The sequence below is a fragment of the Hyperolius riggenbachi genome, chromosome 1 (genome assembly GCF_040937935.1).
Source record: "Hyperolius riggenbachi isolate aHypRig1 chromosome 1, aHypRig1.pri, whole genome shotgun sequence".
In the NCBI taxonomy this organism is placed as follows: domain Eukaryota; kingdom Metazoa; phylum Chordata; class Amphibia; order Anura; family Hyperoliidae; genus Hyperolius; species Hyperolius riggenbachi.
In genome coordinates, this window is record NC_090646.1 from 485,628,966 (window position 1) to 485,644,931 (window position 15,966).

Here is a 15,966-nt window from a genome sequence, read left to right on the forward strand (position 1 = left end):
TAATTTTGCCATGCGCTATGGTATTGCGCATTACCATAGCAACACCCTGGTAAAGCAAGTGATGCTAATAGAGTAACTGGCGGTGCTCCCCTGTTAGGACTGGTAAAGATGCTGTGCACTGCCTGAGCATGACAGAATTACTGGACTTTTGTGCATTAGGCCCTTGTCTTTTATGAACTGTAAGTTTTATACTTGGATCAGTGAGGCAAGCCATAACCGCGATGGATGTCCACTATCAGACCAATATAAGCCTACATATATTTTTCTGTTAATAAGTTTCCAAACAAGAGGAATAGTGGAATAGGTTTGGTTGTTACTTTCCTTTAAAAAATCATGGCTAAATTGTATGTGTAGCACAGATAATAAACAGAACATTAGTAGGAAATAAAGGAGTGTCATATTTTTATTTTCAGTTATATAGCTTTATTTTGAAAATTGCATCATTCTGTCATATTTGCAGTTTAGAAACTACACTCTGTATTTTAAGCTGTAAACCAGAACAGAGCTAATGACCCTTTGCTCAGGGACCGTTTCCACTACAAATTCGCATAGCAGTGTATTTCAATGGGCCTGTTTCTATTGTATCCAGAATCTGTATGCAGAAAAAAATCCGCACAGCAGTTTCTGCATGACACATGACATTTTTGTGTGCATCCAAAAAAAGCATGCAAATTTGCATGCTTCTGCGAATTTGCATGTTTTTAGTGGAAACGGGCCCTCACTCTTCAGAAAACTGGACTGAGTTTGATTAAGTTAGTGGACTAGCTCAGAGTAGCTCTTTTGCTTCTTATACTGGAAAACAACATGAGACTCTTTTGTTTTCTACAAATGTTCTATATATTATCCAGACTATACATACAATTCATTACCATATCAGTTTATTTTTGCATCAGATTTGCTTTAAGTTATAGGGACTATGAGCAGTACTTTAAATCACAAATTTCACTTACCTGGGGCTTCCTCCAGCCCACCGTAGGCCACGAGGTCTCCCAGCATCCTCCTGGCTCTTCTCCGGGTCCCGCTGACGGCTCCGTTACAGGCAACACCCGAGCCGGGCTCGGGCTGACACTTCCTGGATCTGGATGCTTGCCGTCATCATGCGGGCGCTATGCATCATCACTCTGAAGTTCTTTGGCTCACTTGTTGTGACTCCGCACTCAGCTGTTCCTCCGCAGTCCCCCCGCCATAATCTGGCCAACTGATGAGTCCACTGGCCACTGCACAAGCATGGCGCTGGCCGTGTGCATCCTCTATCGCACTCCTACGACCAGGTGTGTTCTGCACATGCGCAATAGCAATTTTTACTTACTGTGCAAGTGCTGAGCACTCCTGGCCATGGGAGCACATTGGAGGAGGCATGCGACATAGGGCCATGAGTGTGGGATGACGGCCAGGGACCAGGAACACTTCAGGGGGCTGGAAGAAACTTTAGGTGAGTAATTGGGCATTTTTGTTTTACTTTAGGTTCTCTTTAATAAATACATTTGCTTATTAGCAATATTACTTTCTAAATTATTTAGTCAGTGTTTGCCCATGGTAAAAAAAAAATTCTCTCCCTGATTTACATTCTCAAATTTATCACAGATGGTGACATCATTACTGCTGGCAAGGTGCATCACTGCACAATGTTGGTATACTGTGTGTTCCAAAGTTAGTAGAAACAGCACCTGGGCCCATATGCAATAAACTTTTTCTCCTGAGTTTTCTCCTAGGTGATATTTTCAAACTTATCAATAAAATGCCTTTAAAGGAGTTGTAAGGCAAATTCCAATAAAATAAATGCTACTTCCTCCAGCCCCAAGCTCCCAGGACCTCCCTCGCCGCATCTCTGCACGCAGCCGTTTGCTGGAGCTCCGACCCGGTTCCCGGCGATGACGTCAGAGCGACCTGGAGGTCCCTCTGTACTGCGCCTGCGCGATTGGCGCTGTCAATCACCGCCACGCGGGCCGGAGCGGACTGTGCAGGCGCAGTAGTTCTGCGCCTGCTCAGTCCGCTCCAGCCCACGTGGCGGTGATTGACAGCGCCAATTGCGCAGACGCAGTACAGAGGGACCTCCAGGTCACTCTGACGTCATCGCCGGGGACCGGGTCCGAGCTCCGGCAAACGGCTGAAGGCAGAGCTGCGGCGAGGGAGGTCCTGGGAGCTTGGGGCTGGAGGAAGCCCCCGGTAAGTAGCATTTATTTTATTTAAATTTGCCTTACAACTCCTTTAAAGAGACACTTAAGACAGGGGAAAAAATGAGTTTTACTCACCTGGGGCTTCTACCAGCCCCCTGCAGCAGTCCTGTGCCCTCGCAGCCACTCACTAATCCTCTAGTCCCCCGCTGCCAGCTAGTTTCGTTTTTGCCGACAGGCCCGTCAGGACTGGCCACGCGTAGCTTTTTCCGCATTCCCGACTGTAATTAGCACTATTGCGGGCCGCAATGCGTACAAAAATACGCGTTGCCGCATTACGAACGCATAGATATGCGGCAACGCGTATTTTTGTATGCGTTGCGGCCCGCAATAGTGCTAATTACAGTCGGGAATGCGGAAAATGCTACGCGTGGCCAGTCCTGACGGGCCTGTCGGCAAAAATGAAACTAGCTGGCAGCGGGGGACCAGAGGATTAGTGAGTGGCTGCGACGGCACAGGACTGCTGCAGGGGGCTGGTAGAAGCCTCAGGTGAGTAAAACTCATTTTTTTTTCTGGCTTAAGGTTCACTTTAACCACTTGCCGACCGCACGCTTATACCGTGCGTCGGCAAAGTGGCAGCTGCAGGACCAGCGACGCAGTACTGCGTCGCCAGCTGCAGGCTGATTAATTAGGAAGCAGCCGCTCGCGCGAGCAGCTGCTTCCTGTCAAATCACGGCGGGGGGCTCCGTGAATAGCCTGCGGGCCGCCGATGGCGGCTCGCAGGCTAAATGTAAACACAAGCGGAAATAATCCGCTTTGTTTACATTGTATGGCGCTGCTGCGCAGCAGCGCCGTAAGGCAGATCGGCGATCCCCGGCCAATCAGCGGTCGGGGATCGCCGCCATGTGACAGGGGACGTCCCGTCACTGGCTGCACAGGACGGATAGCGTCCTGTGCAGCCTCGATCGCCGGGGGGGCCAGGTAGGAGAGGGAGGGGGAGGATTTCGCCGCGGAGGGGGGCTTTGAGGTGCCCCCCCCCCCCGCCAGCCACACGCAGGCAGAAGAGATCAGACCCCCCCTGCACATCATCCCCATAGGGGGGAAAAAAGGGGGGCAATCTGATCTCTCTGCCTGCTACCTGATCTGTGCTGGGGGCTGCACAGCCCACCCAGCACAGATCACTCAAAACAGCGCTGGTCCTTAAGGGGGGGTAAAGGGTGGGTCATCAAGTGGTTAAAGCCACTAGTAAGTGAGAAAAGGGTCAAAATAGTTTTGATAGTACTTTTTCACCTACTTTCTGGTACTTTTTCAATTGCAAAGTGCTGAAAAGTCATTTTAAATAGAAGATGAAAAAATATCTCCTTGGAGAAAATTCAGGAGAAAAAGGGAATTGCATATGGCCCTGGTCTCCCAAAATGTTCTGGGAAGAGAATGCTGGACATACAAGGAGCTCACAATTAAAAAAAAGGCCACGCAAATGTCTTTGATAAGAATATAGTTCAATGTCTTTTGGTAAAAATAGAGTCTGTTCTAGTCTGTGAAAGGGGTGTCCGACAGTGAGATTGCATGTTGAAGCTGGAAACATTATTGGGGGGGCCTAGGGGCTTACAAACTAAGGGGTGGGGGTAGAGACACAATTGACGCTTCTATTGAGAGGGTGCCCAGAAAAACGTATTATGTTGCTGATACGTGGGGAAGGGGTGTAGGGGAGCATTAAAAGGTGCTTGAGGGATCTTTTGAATGAATTAAGATGAGAGCAAATTTGATGGCCGGTGGGAGCTAGTTCCAGGGAGTGAGGGCAGCCCTAGCGAAGTCCTGCAATCGTGCATGGTAGTGAGAAATGTGCAGTGCGAACAGGTGCAGGTCATTGGAGGATGGGAGGGGCAGGCCAGTATGTGCCAGTGGATAAGATCTAAATAGATATAGGAAGTGTTTCTGATGCAGAAACCAGGATAACGCAAGAAGAGGGAAATCAGCACGCATGTATAAGTTGAGCGTAAGGGGAGTGCCATGATCCAGCTGCCCTTCAGTACCTCTCGGGCAGGAATGCAGTCCGTGAGAGAAGGATCAGCACCACCAACAGTGTAAATAATAGCTATTTTGTATTAAATCATAGCTCTTTATTTCATCAGTTCAAATGAGTTAAAAGAGGGCTGCTGTGCAGCGTCAGCCCTGCTGTTTCAGGCAGAAAGCAGTCTTTCTTCAGGCTGAGCAGACCTCAAAGGAACAAAACTGACAAGTTGTTTAAATACCCCTCTGTAAATGGGACACACCCTAGCAGTAAACCACGCCCCCCAGCAGTGGATGTGATGGGGAACTACAGAGTCCAAAGTATCCACCAATCACAGCAGCAGAACATAAATCTGTACAGTATTCGTTCCTACACTGTCATTGAATATGATCAGAAATGATAGTTTGAGGAGACAGTAATCTATGGTGTGTACATATCTTTATATATGTAACTAGTCTTCCATAAGCCATGCTATATTGTTGTTGTCTATAACTAATTGTAAAATATATCTTCTTTTTTCTTCACATCATCACATTTTCATTCCCTGAAAACATTCTGTTCTTACAATACTTTTTTCACATCATGACACACAATCGTCTCCCCTCCATACACCTCCACCTCAGCCCTAGTGTCCCTATTTTATTTACAGCGGAGACACAAGCCATCCCCTCTGTCTCTGTGTGAAGATGAGGATATTCGAGAGAACATCATTACTTATGATGATGAAGGTGGAGGAGAACAAGACACACAAGCATTTGACATGTCAGCCTTGCAGCCACCACAAACAGGCCTCAGTGGAGGCTTCTTTCATCCTCCTCGAATGGATGTTCTTCCGAGAGTTCCCCACCAACCAGTGCCCCGGTCTCCTCAGACAGCCCCTGTTGATGTACAGCGGTTCCTGGCACTCCGACTTAGAGAGGCAGAAAGAGATCCTTTAGCTCCCCCCTATGACTCCATCCAGGTTTATGGGTTTGAGGGTGGCGGGTCGTCAGCTGGTTCACTGAGTTCACTTACCAGCAGCTCAGGAGGGGCTGGAGAAGATGAACCTGTTGGGGATGACATATGGGAATGGGGCCCTCATTTCAGGACACTCGCAGAGATCTATGGAGCAAAACGAAGAAGCTCGGTCTCCGAAGATTAAGATTCTGTCTATTGAAAATCTGCTGAGTGATTGTTAACCAATTTCTTGTGAATGACCTGCAGAATGATCATTTTCTCCCTTCCATAAACAAAGTTATACAAAATAAGTGACAAAGCTCCTGCTTCTTCAAAAAGACTAGCAGACTCATAAGAGAGACAGGTGGAATGTGTTAATGCCTCCTATGTCAGGGGCTTCAAAAGAGTGCCCAAGGTTGTTGTGACGTTTACAAGATTACATCCACTTCTTCCAGTCTTCCCACCGCTTGCTGCGGGTGTCTCAAATACAGTCCAATGTGTGCCATTTGTTGAAAGCAAACATTTTATTTTCAAAATAAAAAATATAAAAGTATTTCGCTGTGTGCAGTATGTGTATGTATATGTGTATGGTTTGTATGGCTTTAAGGGCTTGATTCACAAAGGGGTGCTAACTGTTAGCACACCTGTGAAAACCCCCTTAGCATGTCTAAACGAGCTTTTCGCGCATAAAACTTTATGCGCGTAAAACTTTACGCGCACACTGCACAGAGCGCAGGGCGCTCTGCGCGAAGTGCCCATTAAAGCCTGTGGGACTTAGCGCGCGCATAGGACTTTGTGCACGCAAACGCGCGGTACTTAGCGCGCAATCTGATTGAGAAATTCGGTGCTAACCTACTTAGCACCCTGGTTAGTGCTCCTAAAGACTTTAGACGTGCTAAGTAGGTTAGCACCGCTTTGTGAATCAAGCTCTATGTCTGCTCTATTTCCTACTGAACTCAACAGCTGATACTTCTCTTGTCAGAAAGGATTGGTTCACAATACAGGGTTCAGCACCCTGGACACTGGAAACAGGAAAAACCTGTTGAGATACTGTTGCATCAGGGTTCAGCACTCTGGACAGGGGAAACAGGAAAAACCTGTTGAGATACTGTTGTATCAGGGTTCAGCACTCTGGACAGGGGAAACAGGAAAAACCTGTTGAGATACTGTTGCATTAGGGTTCAGCACCCTGGACAGGGGAACAGGGAAAACCTGTTGAGATACTGTTGTATCAGGGTTCAGCCCCCTGGACAGGGGAAACAGGGAAAACCTGTTGAGATACTGATGCATCGGACATAACAATAGTGATGCTATTATTACATATCACTTCTGTCTGGTGTCTGTAATTATTGTGCAAGCAGCAGGCCCGGATTTACCTCACAGGAGCCTATAGGCACAGATGTCCTGGCACCCTAGACTTTACCCTCCATGAACCTACAAACCCCCACCAAACCACACTGCAAGGGTGCTGGCTGTCCCAGCTGTTACTTCTCCCTTACTTCCCTTGCCCCTCTTAGGGAGCTACAGGAGCCCCTTAGTATTAGATAACCATAAGTACCTTCAATATTAAGCAGCTAGAGGTGCCCCCAAGTATTAGGCAGCCAGAGGAACCTCAGTATTAAGTAGCTAGAGGTGCCCCTGACTCATCAGTGGAATGCCAAGTGCAGGGCGAGTAACCTCTCATTTACACTCTCATCAGGACTCTGCATAGTAAAGGAGAGAGGCACTGGGGGAGGGGAGTGAGCCACCTTTACATCATCAGGCGCCTGTAGACACGTGCCTACAGTGCCTTATGGCAAATCAGGCCCTGGCAAGCAGTGAGTTTTCCCTCCATCTCTGCAATGGATGGCATGAATGCCGGACAGAATTGCCATATCAGCACATGTCTGAACAGATCTTATGTTGAACATATAATCTTTTGACATGCCCGTTGGTCCGCTGTGGTCAGTTCTGTGAAAAGGACCATTTGGCTCATAGTGTGAAATAAGCCTAACAGAGAAAGCTAATTATCGACTCATTTTCCATGCAAACGTTGAGCGTTGTAAGCAGATGTAATTTCTTCATTGTGACTTAGTTTATTTTATTTTAGTTAAAAGCATGTTCAGCAAAAGGTCATTACATTACAATAAAGTATCAATGGAGCATGCAACAACGTTTTTTGTTTTTACAGAAATGGAGTTCCACTTTAGGAAGCCTAGTTGTTGGCATGGCAGGTGGTCCATAAGATTGGTTTATTTTCATTGCTTCAAATACCTTTCCATCACTTTTTAATAGCACTTGCTTTACCCAAATGGATGAAAGAGGTTCTCTAATTTAAGGGGATTATGTTGTGAAGCCAAAACAACTGTCTAATGGAAGCTGCCATTGTTTGACTCATCAGCTGTATACTAGTTCCAAGAGTCAACTCAGTTTCAGCAATAGGTGTTTGATTGCCCACTGGATCTAGCATGCAGCTTGTGACTCAGACAGGTGTACACTGCAGCTGAGGCCAGATTCACACTTGCTATCCATCTTGTCATTAGATGTTGCTTCCTGATGTTTGGTGTGACGATAGTGAGGCATCTGTTCTGCAATGGTAATTTTCAATAGGAAAATGAACATAGGGTGCATGTGAGATGGGAAAAAGTCACTGCAAGCAGCGTCCAGTGAACAGGATGCTGGTGGAATGATGACCAGTGCCAGTATGAATGCCGCTTTTGAACCCCCATGTCTGCATTTTTGCCAGTGTTCCCCTTTTGCTCACTTGGGGACAGGAGAGATGGGTGACACTGGTGTCTAATGCCAGAATAAATGTAGTCTTAGTTACAAATCCCCCTAAAAGTATGCAGGGATAACTGATAGACACAGTTCCTTAAAAAAGCCACAGGAAAGATGTTTACCCTGGAAAAGGTAAGTATCAATTATTTACCCCTTTGGATTTCACAGGTTTCACAGGACCGGTATGTGCACCTAAATGTTGATCTGTTGCACCAGTTAGCCCTTTAAAATGTTGCTGTTTGCATTAAACTGATCTGCTTGCAGGGCCGACTTCTGCCTTTTTCTCCATTTACTGCATTGAGTCTCCTATGTCAGAGCATGCATAGCATGGTAGCTGGTTAACTAGCTGGCCCTGGATGGTACAGCTGCAACCCTTCCATTACACTGCAGTGCCAACGCTTGGCTCTATTTCTCCAATCCTTCATATCTTACTTCAATACCTGGGATTAGGTCTGCTTTAAAGTGGACCTGAACTCTTGCACAGGGCAGATGGAAAACATATAGAAATGCGCCCTGTATGTATTTAGAGAGTTGAGCCTGTCTAATGCCCCATCTGGACCCTGTATGTATTTAGAGAGCTTAGCCTGTCTAATTTCCCCTCATCTGTGACCAAGCACAAGTTGTAATTTGATCCCTCATCTGTATCAGCTGGCTGCCTTGGCAGAGAGCTAATTGGTAAACACAGGATGATTTATTGCAGGATTTGTATCAGCTGTAACAAAGAAATGTTTTTCTTTAAATGTTATTATGCTGTTGCTTATCTTTTAGAGCAGAGAGATGGTTCTGAGTTCAGGTCCGCTTTAAAAGAAAAGACTTGAGCAATGGAGCATAGTATGCTACTTTGTCTGGCTATCTTATCTTATAAATGAAAGCTGCAGAGAGCCCAGCTAGGTAGCCACAACTGGACCCCGATACCTCTACGGGGAACTGTTAGCAACACTATGTTACCGTGGGCTCCAGGCAGAATTACATTACATACATATAACAAATATATATATTTTGACTTCCAACTATGCTAAACATTAGCAGTAACAAGAACATATCTCTGTTACATGGCTGGTGGTTGTTCCTTGCTGAGGATTCTGGACTGCCAGGGTGCTGGAAATGCCCATCTGCTTTGGCATATTTGAGCGGCCCATCCCATCCTCCTGCATTACAAAGCAGACCTGCGGGATCTGAGAATCACTGCTTCTGCATTTCTCAAGCTGTATTGTGATATACTTAGCATTGGGGTTGCAAAGGCCAATGTTATGGTTCTTATATCCAGGTCCAATGTCTCTAGCAGTGGGCTTACACTCTCATCTTCCCTGGGAAGTGAAACGTCGCAGGGTGAAGGGGAGCCAGTGCTCTATGTAAGGGACAAAGTGTGTCTGCAGTAGGATTTGTGAGCGGGCTTGAGAACTTAAAGGACCACTATTGCGAAAACTGTAAAATGTAAAATACGTGTAAAAACAGACAAATAAGAAGTATGTTTCTTCCAGAGTAAAATGAGCCATAAATTAATTTTTTCCTATTTTGCTGTCACCTACAGTAAGTAGTTGTAAATCTGACAGAACCGACAGGTTTTGGACTAGTCCACCTCTTCAAGGGGGATTCTCTGCATGGCCTTTATTATTTCTAAAAAGACAATCACTGGAAAGTATTTATATAAAGGTGCAGACCGCCACCCTACCTGTTTGCGCTTTTTTTGGCAGTTGGACAGAGCAACTGCCATTCACTAAGTGCTTTTGAAAATAAAGAAAACACTGATAATCCCCTATAAGGAGCTGGGCTAGTCCAAAACCTGTCAGTTCTGTCAGATTTCTACTACCTACTGTAAGTGAGAGCAACATAGGAGAAAAGTCATCTATGTCTCATTTTACTCTGGAAGAAATGTACTTCCTCTTTGTATATGTTTACATGTATTTTAAATGTTTACGATTTTCACGATAGTGGTCCTTTAACCACTTCCCGACCGCCGTATTGACAATTGGCGGCCGGGAAGTGCACCCCGCAAGGACCGCCGTATTGACAATTGGCGGCGGTCCTTGTAGGGGCATGGGCGGAGCGATCGCGTCATCAGTGACGCGATCCTCCGCCCGGGATCGTTACTTGGGCATTTTGTCTCCGCTCGCCGGCCACTTAGCAGAGCCGGCGAGCGGAGGAATCCGATACTGTAGCCAATCAGAATGTATAAGGCACTTTGTTAAGTAAACAAAGTGCCTTATACGTGCTTCCTCCTCGCCTCGTGGTCTCATTGTTGCAGAGACCACTAGCGAGGAGGAAGCACTTTGTAAGTACCCAGCACACAGCCTTTTTTTTGCCTTACAGCCCCCTGATCACCCACCCCAGGCCTCATACCCCCCCTGATCACCCCAGCAGACCCCTGCCTAGCACCCTTGCACCCCTGCAAAACCCCCACCCCCCCCACCTGCCACTAACTAGCGACGCTGCCCCTTAGTTTAGGTCCCTAACTGCCTCCTAGTCACCCCTGATCCCCCCCCCCTACCTTTAGATCACCCCCAGACCCCATCCCAGACTACCCCCCTGTATACTGTATACATCTGTATACAGCTACCTTACCCCCTGATCGCCCTCTGATCCCCCTCTGATCACCTGTCTATCACCTGTCCATCACCCCTCAGCACCCCCACCCATCAGAGCAGACCCTAACTGCCCCGCGGGGGTAACCGATCACCTGCCCAGGCCCTCGATTGCCCTCATACCCCCCTCCTGATTACATCCCCTGCTCTTTGTTTACATCTGTCCTCCCCAGCGATCACTAACTGATCTGCGATCAGTAACCCCCTGTGTCTGCCTCTCATCAGATCAGGACTCAGTCTGCCCCGTGCGGGCTCCTGATCAACCCCCCACCCCCTCAAATCGCCCTCAGACCCCCCCCCCTAATCACCGTCCAAGTGCATTGTATTTGACTGTGCTGCGCTTGTATTCGATTGTGCTGCGCTTGTATTCGATTGTGCTGCGATTGTATTTGATTGTCCCGTGATCTGCTTCGATTGTCCCGTGATTGTTTGATTGCCTCTGAGACCCCACTTCCCACCAACCCCCACCCCACCACCACCCCCACCCCCCATCACCTTCCGAGTGCATCAGATTTGATTGTGCTGCGCTTGTATTCGATTGTGCTGCGATTGTGTTTGATTGTCCCGTGATTGGCTTCGATTGTCCCGTGATTGTTTGATTGCCTCTGAGACCCCACTTCCCACCAACCCCCACCCCACCACCACCCCCCATCACCTTCCGAGTGCATCAGATTTGATTGTGCTGCGCTTGTATTCGATTGTGCTGCGATTGTATTTGATTGTCCCGTGATCGGCTTCGATTGTCCCTCCCCCCCACCACACCCAACCCTCCCCCCCCACCACACCCAACCCTCCCCCCACCACACCCAACCCACCCCACCACACCAACCCTACCCTCCCCCCCCCCCCCCCCACCACACCCAATTACCACCTTCCGAGTGCATCAGATTTGCTTGTGCTGTGATTGGAGTCGATTGTGCTGTAATTGTATTTGATTGTCCCGTGATTGTTTGATTGCCTCTGAGACCCCACTTCCTTTAACCCCAATACCTCTCAAATACTCCCTTTTTGCTAGGTAGGTGCTCTTTTTTTCTGGGTAGTCTCGGAGGAAAACCCCATAAATTTAGCAATCCACAATGGCAAGAAGGGGGCTTTCCGATGACGAGGTATACAGGTACATGGACCAGTCGGATGAGTTCTTTTGGGAAGAATCATCCGTCGAATCTTCCGGGTCCGAATTTGAACCTGTAGAAAGCAGTGGTTCCCTGACCGATAGTGATGACGAGGCTATGGTCCCGGCTAGAGCCAGGCGTACCAGACCCCAAGTCGTTAGACCGCAGGTGGCGCAGGATCCGCCTCAAGGGCAGCAGGGTGGTGCTAGCGCTGTTGATAGTTTTCTTGGTGAGGCAGGCACCAGCAGCGCAGCATCTCCTGGACTTGGTACCAGTACTTCTGTAGACCCTGGCGAAGTGGTGAGCGTCAGCATGGAAGTCGAAACTGGTACGGTGGCAAGTGCAGTAGTACCCCCGTCGCAGCCACCAAGAAGAAGACGGGCCCGTAGTACCCATAGACTCCCAGAGGTGCTGGCACAACCAGATTGGCAATCCCCTGATTCCGCCGCACCCGTAGTGCCCCCTTTCACTGCCCAGTCTGGAGTCCAGGTGGCGACAGCTCATCTAGGAACGGCCCTAGACTTTTTGCAGCTGTTCATCACCCAGGTTCTCTTGGACTTAATTGTGGTTGAGACCAACCGTAAAGCCACACAATTCATCACCGAGCACCCGGAGAGCATGTATGCCCAGCCTTTCGGGTGGAAACCAGTCCAAGTTTCCGACATTAAAATCTTTTTGGCCCTTATCCTTCACTTGGGACTAATGAAACAGAATGTATTGCGGGCGTATTGGTCTACGAACCCAGTACATCATGTTCCCTTGTACCCTGCTGCCATGTCCAGGACACGATTTGAGTCCATCCTGCGCTTCCTGCACTTCAACGACGACGAAACCTGTCATGAAAGGGGAGACCCTGCTTATGACCGGCTCCACAAAATTCGGCCCCTCATAGACCACCTGTCCTCAACATTTGCAGATGCTTATATCCCTGAACAGAACATCTGCGTAGACGAGTCCCTCTTACGCTTTACCGGGCGCCTTGGCATCAAACAGTACATCCCAAGCAAGCGCGCCCGGTATGGGGTGAAACTGTATAAGCTCTGTGAAAGGGCCACAGGCTATACATGTCGTTTTAGGGTCTATGAGGGAAAAGACTCAAAATTGGAGCCGGTCGGATGCCCTGACTACCTGGGGAGCAGTGGAAAGGTTGTGTGGGACTTGGTGTCACCCTTGTTCCGGAAGGGGTACCATCTTTTTGTGGACAATTATTACACAAGTGTGGCCCTCTTTCAGCACTTAAAGTTAGAAGGAATCCGATGCTGTGGCACTGCGCGGCCTAGTCGCCAGGGCTTCCCCCAACGGCTCGTTACCACCAGACTTCAACGGGGGCAGAGGGCCGCCTTGCGTACTGAAGACCTGCTCGCGGTGAAATGGAGGGACAAGAGGGACGTTTACTTTCTGTCCACCATTCACACAGACACGACAGTCCAAATTCAACGGGCAACTAAGGTCATTGTAAAGCCCCTTGTCGTCCACGAATATAATGTCAACATGGGAGGGGTGGACTTCAATGACCAGAGGTTAGCGCCCTATTTAATTGCCCGGAAAACAAGACGCTGGTATAAGAAAGTGTCTTTTTATCTGATTCAATTGGCAGTTTACAACAGCTTTGTTCTCTACAGTAAGGCTGGGAGAACTGGATCTTTCCTCCAATTTCAGGAACAGATCATTCTGGACATCCTGTATCCAGGAGGTGCCAGGCCCCCCCCCCCAGATGCAACTAGCCGACTGCATGGTAGGCATTACGCCTATCAGATTCCGTGTGCCCCAGGTCAACGCATCCGAAGAAAACGTTGTCGTGTCTGCAGCAGGACTGGAAGAAGGAATGACACCAATTTTTATTGTCCCCGCTGTCCTGACCAGCCTGGCCTATGCGTAGGGCCGTGTTTTGAGAGGTACCACGAGCAGGTACACTATTAGAACCTAGGGAACTCCAGACACAGGAGTAGGCACACACTCAGTGGTCTTTCGCACATTGTCGCAGGGAGAGGAGAGGTAAGCTTGAAAACCAAACGGGTAAGCATAAAAGTGGCAAGAAGGATCGGTTTCCATGCTTGATATTGCTGATCTGTCCTGGGTTGGCGATATAAGACGGCATGTTTGAATTTCCCTTGAGTGTGGACACCCCCGGTTTATATGTGATTTGGGCCTATGATGATGCTTTAATGCCACAAAGAGTCATCTCTATTGGCAGGCATATTGCTGTATCCTACAGGCATAATGCTGTATACTAAAGTTCTGAGGCCCAGTCACATAAGTTGGTGGCTCACCCTGAGTGCAGGGTGGCATGGGGTGTCTCTCTCCTGAGGTTATCACTGCCATTGATGTGGAGGAAGATCTGCCATTGATGTGGAGCAAGGTATGTTTGCCGTTCATTTTTCCTTTCAGCCCAGAGTGCATTACTTGTATACCCAATATAAGGAGGATAGCAGAAACTCCTAATACTGGCCATACATGTAATGATTGCAGAGACCCTAAAATGCCAGGACAGACTCCACAAATGACCCCATTTTGGAAAGAGGACACCCTAAAGTATTATGTGAGGTGCACGGTGGGTTCATAAAAGATTTTAGTTTTTGTCACAAGTTAGCAGAATTTTTTTTTTATTTTATTTTTTAACAAAGTGTCATTTTCCGTTTACTTGTGACAAAAAATAAAATTTTCAATGACCTTACCATTACCCTCATGGAATACCTTGTTGTGTATTCTTTCCAAAATGGGGTCATTTGTGGGGTTTGTTAACTGTCCTGGCAAGTGGGCAGGGTGCTAAATTGTGAGCACCCCTGTAAAGCCTAAAGGTACTCATTGGACTCTGGGCCCCTTAGCGCAGTTAGGGTGCAAAAAAGTGCCACACATGTGGTACCGCCGTACTCGGGAGGAGTAGTATAATGTGTTTCGGGGTGTATTCTTACACATACCCATGCTGGGTGGGAGAAATACCTCTGTAAATGACAATCTTTTGATTTTTTTACACACAATTGTCCATTTACAGAGTTATTTCTCCCACCCAGCATGGGTATGTGTAAAAATACACCCCAAAACACATTGTACTACTTCTCCCGAGTATGGCGATACCACATGTGTGGCACTTTTTTGCACCCTAACTGCGCTAAAGGGCCCAAAGTCCAATAAGTACCTTTAGGTTTTCACAGGTCATTTTGCGGAATTTGATTTCCAAACTACTCCTCACGGTTTAGGGCCCCTAAAGTGCCAGGGCAGTATAGGAACCCCACAAGTGACCCCATTTTAGAAAGAAGACACCCCAAGGTATTCCGTTAGGAGTATGGTGAGTTCATAGAAGATTTTATTTTTTGCCACAAGTTAGTGGAAAATGACACTTTGTGAAAAAACAATAAAAATCAATTTTCCGCTAACTTTTGACAAAAAAAAAATCATCTATGAACTCACCATACTCCTAACGGAATACCTTGGGGTGTCTTCTTTCTAAAATGGGGTCATTTGTGGGGTTCCTATACTGCCCTGGCATTTTAGGGGCCCTAAACCGTGAGGAGTAGTCTGGAAATCAAATTCCGCAAAATGACCTGTGAAATCCTAAAGGTACTCATTGGACTTTGGGCCCTTTAGCGCAGTTAGGGTGCAAAAAAGTGCCACACATGTGGTATTGCCGTACTCGGGAGAAGTAGTACAATGTGTTTTGGGGTGTATTTTTACACATACCCATGCTGGGTGGGAGAAATACCTCTGTAAATGACAATCTTTTGATTTTTTTACACACAATTGTATATTTACAGAGTTATTTCTCCCACCCAGCATGGGTATGTGTAAAAATACACCCCAAAACACATTGTACTACTTCTCCCGAGTACGGCGATACCACATGTGTGGCACTTTTTTGCACCCTAACTGCGCTAAAGGGCCCAAAGTCCAATGAGTACCTTTAGGATTTCACAGGTCACTTTGCGGAATTTCGTTTCCAGACTACTCCTCATGGTTTAGGGCCCCTAAAATGCCAGGACAGTATAGGAACCCCACAAATGACCCCATTTTAGAAAGAAGACACCCCAAGGTATTCAGTTAGGAGTATGGTGAGTTCATAGAAGATTTTATTTTTTGTCACAAGTTAGTGGAAAATGACACTTTGTGAAAAAACAATAAAAATCAATTTTCCGCTAACTTTTGACAAAAAAAAAAAATCTTCTATGAACTCACCATACTCCTAACGGAATACCTTGGGGTGTCTTCTTTCTAAAATGGGGTCATTTGTGGGGTTCCTATACTGCCCTGGCATTTTAGGGGCCCTAAACCGTGAGGAGTAGTCTGGAAATCAAATTCCGCAAAATGACCTGTGAAATCCTAAAGGTACTCATTGGACTTTGGGCCCTTTAGCGCAGTTAGGGTGCAAAAAAGTGCCACACATGTGGTATCGCCGTACTCGGGAGAAGTAGTACAATGTGTTTTGGGGTGTATTTTTTACACATACCCATGCTGGGTGG

At 47.4% G+C, this 15,966-nt stretch overlaps 1 protein-coding gene across 2 annotated transcripts in view; it reads left to right on the forward strand.

Annotated features, from left to right (window-relative positions):
* CDH24 (cadherin 24) overlaps nucleotides 1-5,614 on the forward strand; it is a 166,310-nt gene extending 160,696 nt beyond the window's left edge. Inside the window, exon 12 of one of the 2 annotated variants that reach the window (XM_068242114.1) lies at nucleotides 4,749-5,614. In XM_068242114.1, the coding sequence (XP_068098215.1) occupies nucleotides 4,749-5,266 (518 nt within the window). In that variant the 3' untranslated portion in view covers nucleotides 5,267-5,614. The remainder of the gene's footprint in view (nucleotides 1-4,748) is intronic. The other variant, XM_068242118.1, reaches the window with a different exon arrangement.
* The last annotated feature ends 10,352 nt before the right edge of the window (nucleotides 5,615-15,966 follow it).